At 40.7% G+C, this 7,023-nt stretch overlaps 3 protein-coding genes across 3 annotated transcripts; all 3 read left to right on the top strand.

The window, feature by feature from the left end:
* Nucleotides 1-630: 630 nt before the first annotated feature.
* LOC130721956 (squamosa promoter-binding-like protein 3) lies at nucleotides 631-2,682 on the top strand. Its single transcript, XM_057572540.1, has 2 exons — nucleotides 631-1,121; nucleotides 2,281-2,682. The coding sequence occupies exons 1-2, from the start codon at nucleotides 781-783 to the stop codon at nucleotides 2,399-2,401; spliced, it is 462 nt and encodes a 153-aa protein (XP_057428523.1). The 5' UTR covers nucleotides 631-780; the 3' UTR covers nucleotides 2,402-2,682.
* A 1,129-nt stretch (nucleotides 2,683-3,811) lies between these two features.
* Nucleotides 3,812-5,299, top strand: LOC130725778 (uncharacterized). The gene has a single exon (XM_057576969.1). The coding sequence runs from the start codon at nucleotides 3,812-3,814 to the stop codon at nucleotides 5,297-5,299; it is 1,488 nt and encodes a 495-aa protein (XP_057432952.1).
* A 58-nt stretch (nucleotides 5,300-5,357) lies between these two features.
* LOC130725777 (uncharacterized) lies at nucleotides 5,358-6,395 on the top strand. The gene has a single exon (XM_057576968.1). It carries the CDS (start codon nucleotides 5,358-5,360, stop codon nucleotides 6,393-6,395), a length of 1,038 nt encoding a protein of 345 aa, XP_057432951.1.
* The last annotated feature ends 628 nt before the right edge of the window (nucleotides 6,396-7,023 follow it).

Below are 7,023 nucleotides of genomic sequence, written 5' to 3'. Positions count from 1 at the left end.
TAGCTAGCTTGTATTGTTCATAAACAACAATGATATATACACACCTTCTTTTTTATACACTTCATTTCCACCTATTTTTATATTTATCTCTCTCCTCTTATCACTTATCACATCTTATATTTTCTCTCTCTTACTTTTTTCATTTCTTCCTATCTCTCTCCTCCTCCACCTCATTCCATCTCATTTTTGAGATGTAAACAAATAATTATCCGTTCATAAATGTTGGCTAGCTAGTCCTCTATGGCTCTATATATAATTTATGACTTCTACCACCACCGTATTTTTATTTTCCACCTACATATTTCTCGTTTATTTATCTATCATATATCACCCATATAAATAATACAACTATAGGTAAGATCTTTATTTATGTGCTAACATTCACTACATATATTTCCAATATCTTTATTTATGTGCTAAAATTAATTTGTAGAAAAATGCTTTTTAATTTATAAACCATATTTTTCTTATCATTGGAACAAATTAAAGTCATGTCACTAGTTCTCATTACTCACTTCTATTTTTATCTCAAATTTGAGGTATCAATCATTTTTTTTAAACTATTACATACCCTTAAGTTTGCCACCAATAAATGAAGAGCCTCTTGTGGAATTGTGGTCACCCTTTCTGTCATCTTATTCTTTTAACCCTTCTGTGTTTTTCTATTTATATCAACACATTTTTATGGTCTTCGCCTTGTCTTGACTCTTGACTTCTCCATAACCTTGTTCATCAGGTGATTCATTGATCCTCTTTTTCTGCAGAATTCCCTGAACACTTATGGATGGAAGGTGGAGTGAGGGAAAGAGGATCTTGATGTACAAGGAAGAGGATGAGTGTGAAGAAGAGCAAGAAGATGAAGAAGAAGAAGAAGAGGCCGTACTTTATGGAGAGGATGGAATTAGGAAGAAAAGGGTGGTGGTGACTGATCTATACAGCAAGAGAGGGTCCAAAGCCGGAGGCTCAGCTGTGCCGCCTTCTTGTCAGGTGGAGGGTTGCTATGCTGATCTAAGCGGCGCTAAGGCGTACCACCGGCGGCACAAGGTGTGTGAGCACCATGCCAAGGCTCCTTCCGTACTACTTTCTGAACAACAGCAAAGGTTTTGCCAGCAATGCAGCAGGTTTAGAAACCCTTACCTATTTCAAAAGAAACAGTTTTTTTTGTGAATCTAATTACACTATGGTATTTGTATTTTTTTTCTGTGATTGATGAAGGATGGGGTTTGATTAGGTTTGTGTGTCCACTATTCAATCAACCCTAGCTAGAGACAATTCTTATAGGGGTGTGGTTGATTGAAGGGTATGAAATAGGTCAATACTATATGTATAAAATTTGGAGTTTCTAACTTATTACCTTAGGAATTAAATATATATACCTATGCTATCTAGGTAGTTCATGTAATAATTAAGTTATAATTAAGTTTTTTTTTGGAAGGCCAAAAGTTAGAATTAAGTGTATTGAGAATAAGTTAGACAAGTCCGTAATTTCTAGAGGAAAAAATTTATTGGTTAGGTTTGAGAACTCCACAAAATTGTGTACTTTCAGATTTCCACTCCTAGCAAGCATAGTTGGCTAGTAAGAGTGGTAAGCTATTTACTAGTAGTGGTACCAATAATAGTGGACAATTATATTGCTCTAGTTCTCCAAAGATTCAGAAAATGTCCAAATTGAACGATCTGATGTACATGATTCTTGACACTAGATACGTACCCTGATCATGATTTTTTTAAACCAAACCACAAGGGGTGCTTTAAACACGGTTAAACCTGTTTACAGGAGAAGGAGAAGAAAGAGAAATGCAACTCAAAGAGAATTGCAAAGCAAAACTTAAATGACAAAAATGAAAAAGCATAGCCAAATTGATGGGCATCGAGCATTTATACATGTCAATTAAGTATTTGTACTAAGGCAGGGATCGGACACCTATGGAGATTGGAGTCATTTCTCATTGGCATTTATGTTAATTACATGTCAAGTATGGATAGCATTTCCACTTCAGTGTGATCGATCACTTAACTCTGGAGTCATTTGTTTAATTCATTTTTTAAGTTAGAAGGTCCTCCAGGGTGTATGATCATGACAAAACACGATGGCTTCACAGTTCACACTTCACACCAAATAATGAACATTTTTGTTGCATGACTTAATGAACAATGCTCGGTGAATGCAAGACCCAATTGATTTTGCAAATTTCGATCCATGTCTAGAAAATTTTCAATCAATTATATAGCTAGCTAGCTAGTTGATGAGTTTGCTTTGGAACTTGGTGTTTGCTGCAGGTTTCATGAACTGTCAGAGTTTGATGACACAAAAAGGAGTTGTAGAAGGCGCTTGGCTGGACATAATGAGAGGCGTCGCAAAAATGCATCTGAATTTCAAGGAGAAGGATTTAATGGATGAGGAGATATATTAATTTCAGACTTTCTCTCTTAATTAGGGGACAAGTCAAGCCGCCAAGCACCACATGAGCATTAAAATAAAATCCCCCATGCATGAATCCTTCCTATTCAATCTGCGGAAGCTCTCTCTCTTCTGTCAAATCCTTGTCATTTTAAGATATATATTGTTGTTGCTGAGTTATATCTATCAATCTATGGAATATTTTCACCTGATGAATTCATAAAAAAGCTTGCTTCACTAGCTACATGCATGCCTATATTTAGTATGTGTGTTTCTTTTAATGTGTCCCAAAACTAGTACTCGAAATCTTGTCCAAATGATGCGGCATTCTTAAATAGATAGTTAGCATTGTGCCAAAGTAATATATTGAAAGAAAATTAGTAACACTAGTCAAAGAATTTTTTATGAATCTTTCCAATTTGGACTTTTACTGCATTTAAAAGAAATGGAAAGATAAACAACATGTGGTATATACATTAATTTGGGCAATATATAATTTTTTAAAAATGTTTTGAAAATAAAACAGTACTATATTCTTGTATATTCACGATTATTGTATTATATATATTCTCAACTCTTAGACAAGGGACCACGTTTCAATTCCAATTTAATCCATAGACAAACTTGCTCTTTAAGTTTGAGTATCCATCATAAGTTTAGTGTATGAAGGAATAAAGCCAGTGAGTGGGCAATCAATGTCGACAAACAAAGATTGCCAATGGCACTAGAATAAGTGATGTTCGGCAGGTAATTGCCATCCAATTGTGTGTGAATGTGACACACTCCTCCTTTGCAGCGCCAAACTAAAACAAGAAGATAAATACATATAATTTCCCCCTTTTTTCCTTAAAAAACTAACTAATAGTTCGCTTGTTTTTAAATGATTAACTATCTTAAAGTCTTGTATATAAACCTTTAGAATTTATTTTTAAGAAAAATTAATTATTAATGGTCACGTTCAGTCGTTCACCCTTGAAAGTTTCAGGATCGGTCAGTTTAGTTTCTTAATGGCATCTCACATTAGTAAAAAAATTGTTACTGAAAGATGGAAAAACAAACACATTAAAGCATACGGAACTTAAACGTTTTCTATTTTAAGTAGTCACCTTAATTTATGTTTTTCTTGCAGACCTTTTAGTTTTTTATTATATTTTTTATTTTGAAATTTTTTAATCCATTTTGATACTTTAGTATATTTGGCAAACACTTTGCGCTTTTTAGTGACTTGAAATCATCAATAAGTGACATGGAGTGCGAGTCGTCGGAATTCTCTCTCAATGGGGAGGGCCACCGGCGACCACCAGATAATCCCGAGCAACCTGTACGTTCTTCGTTCAAAGACAAGCTTATGGGGGGGGGGCATCCCCTCCATCTCAGGAGACATTTATCGACTTGGTGGACAAGGGAACAATGAAGGTGGTGTACGTCAATGACAATCCCATGCTCCCTAAGATTGTGGTTGACAAAGAAGTGATTGAAGGAATGTGTGCCCCATGGAGGGATGCGCTCGTGGTTGGCCTGCTGGGGAAGCGCGTGGGGTTCAGAACGATGAAGGCTAAGTTGACAAGCATTTGGCGACTGGCGGGATCCTTCGATTTGCTGGATGTGGATAATGGCTTCTACATCGTGAAGTTTGATATGGAGCCGGACAGAGTGAAGGTAATGGAAGGAGGTCCCTGGATGGTGTTCGACCACTACCTCGCAGTATCTACTTGGAGCCCGGAGTTTATCTCGCTGGCGGCCAGAGTGCGGAAAACACTTGCGTGGATCCGTATTCCGGGTCTAAATGTGGCCTTTTATGACGAGAGTTATCTCATGTCTGCAGCAAGGGTCATCGGAAAGCCAATCAGGTTAGACAAGAATACACTGAAAGCAGAGCGAGGCCGCTTTGCCAGAATTTGTGTTGAGTTAGACCTTGACAAGCCAGTGGTGGGCAAGGTGTGTCTAGAAAATTACTGGTACAAAATTGAGTATGAAGGCCTCCATGTTCTCTGCTCCAAGTGTGGCTGTTATGGCCATTGGTCACGGGAGTGTCAGACCTCTAAGTCGGCGGAACAAGCGGCGACGCTAGAACCCGTAGAGAAAACCCAAACTGGTGCAGGGGAGAAAACTCAGCAAGCGGCGGCGATACCCGGCGAGGTGGTGGCGCTAGGTGTTGACTCGGTGGGACCCACGAATGCTCAGGGCATGGAGGATCTGTTACTAATTAATCGTGGAGCGGAAAATGTGGGCATTGATGGGGGGAATATTCAGGTGGACAAAATCAATTTAAATGGGGATGATGCTGACGTGGAAACCCATGGGGAGTGGATGGCGGTTAAGAGAAGAACCAGGAAAAAGAAACCAACAGCTGCAGTCAAGGCAGTTAATGATCAGATGGGAAAAAAGAAAAGCAATTATAGCAAAGGGTCAACAGCCCCTAGTAATGAGGTGCCAAACCAAAGGAAAAAAACTGATGAGAATCTCAACGGAAATCAAGGCAGGAATAAAAGGATTGAGGGGACCAAGTCCACAACGGTTTCCGAGGAGAATCTTAACGGAAAAATTGGGAGGAGTAATGGCAAATTGATTGCCAATGATATGGCTCATGCGTTTGGAGGATATAAGGAATCTGTCAAGGATTTATTAATCCAGCCGCGTGTTTTCCATTTTGGTAGCACAAGTGGGTCCAACTTGGACTTGCTACACAACAAAAAGAGACGTATGAGGGGAGATGAGTGGGACCATGGAGGATTAATACCAAATGCCCAATTCCCTTTGAAAATAAATGATGGGCAGCATATTGAAGGCACTATGGTAGTGTTTGATGAGTCAACGCAGGTGCGAGAGAAAGATGACATGGAAATGGGTGAGCCCACGAGGGAAGAGGTTGTGGATAATCAGACCTCAAATGAGTAACAAAACCTTATGGCTAGGGGTTTTGAGGATCTCCCCCCCTCATCTGCAAAGGTTTTTAATGATTGGTTTTGAGGAATTTAAATTAATTTCTTGGAATGTTAGAGGTGCTTTGTATGCAAATGGAAAGCTAGCTATCAGAGAACTCGTTAGGAGCAAGAAACCTGACGTGTTTATTCTCATGGAGACTCGTTGTCAGTTCAGAAGAGTCAGTGCTTTTTGGAACTCTCTTGGCTTCTTCCCCATCCACATTGAAGAAGCTAGAGGGTTCAGTGGCGGTATTTGGGTGCTTGCAAATACCAGTGTTCCGTACAACTTTAGGGTGATCGACACTCACCAACAGGTGGTCACTTTTGAAGTGTGGAAGGATAATCTAACCTGGGTGTGTAGTGCAGTTTATGCTTCCCCTATTCCGGCAAACAGAGAGATTCTTTGGAGACACATGACCCTGCTCCGGAGAAGGTTTCTACTGCCTTGGTTACTTTTGGGTGATTTTAATGAAATTCTCTTTCCTTCGGAGGTTCGGGGAGGGGACTTTCTGCCGAATAGAGCAGCTATGTTTGCATCTGTTCTTGATACATGCCAGCTGGTGGATTTAGGTGCTGTGGGGCGCAGGTTCACATGGTTCCGGAAGGCTAATGATAGACTTATTTTATCCAAACGGCTAGATAGAGCGTTGGGGGATATGGAGTGGAAGGTTGCCTTTCCGGATGCAGTAGTGGATGTGCTTAACCGTGTCCACTCTGATCACTGCCCTATCCTCTTGCAGTGTGGTTCTCCTCAAACCCTAGCTCATAACCGACCTTTCAGATTCCTTGCAGCTTGGGCTGATCACCCGGATTTTGCAGCGGTGGTGGATAACGCTTGGAGATCCGGTGAGGAATGTATTACCTCGAAGCTGGAAAGAGTCCGAGAAGCATCCACAGTTTTTAATAAGGAGGTGTTTGGCAACATCTTCAGACGGAAGCGTCATGTAGAGGCTCGGCTTCGTGGGGTTCAGAGGGAACTTGATCGGAGAGTGACCTCAGACATGGTGCTTTTTGAGGCGGAGCTTCAAAGAGAATACCGCAACATTTTGAGGCAGGAAGAATTGCTCTGATACCAAAAGGCCAGGGAAAACCGAGTGCACCTTGGGGACAGGAACACAGCTTACTTTCATACCCAAACGCTAATCCGGCGAAGGAAGAACCGAGTTCATCGCTTGAAATTGGAGGATGGAACTTGGTGTGGGGACGAGGAGGTGCTCAAGCGAGTGGTGCATGGTTTCTTTGTTAATCTCTTTACTGGGATTACTCCGTTGGCCTCTCCTAGAGTTACTCATGACCTCTTTCCCTCCCTGTCCGTCGAGGCCAAATCTTTGTTGCTTCAGCCGGTTCGAAAGGATGAGGTGAGGCATGCATTAATGAGCATGAATTCATACACTGCTCCTGGTGCTGATGGGTTCCAACCTTTCTTTTACAAGAAGTATTGGAATCGGGTTGGTGATTCTTTGTGGCACATGGTGAAGGAAGCGTTTCAGGAGGGAAAGGTGAATGAGAACTTGTTGGACATTCTGGTGGTACTTATTCCTAAGGTTGACCAGCCCTCCACTGTCAGAGATCTCCGTCCAATTAGCCTTTGTAATGTGGCTTTCAAGGTCATTACTAAAGTTCTTGTTAACAGGTTGCGACCCTTTCTTCGCAAGTTGATTTGGCCAATGCAGAGTAGTTTTCTCCCAGGAAGGGGCA

The sequence above is a fragment of the Lotus japonicus genome, chromosome 6 (genome assembly GCF_012489685.1).
Source record: "Lotus japonicus ecotype B-129 chromosome 6, LjGifu_v1.2".
In the NCBI taxonomy this organism is placed as follows: Eukaryota; Viridiplantae; Streptophyta; class Magnoliopsida; order Fabales; family Fabaceae; genus Lotus; species Lotus japonicus.
This window is presented reverse-complemented; position numbering and strand designations above follow the sequence as displayed.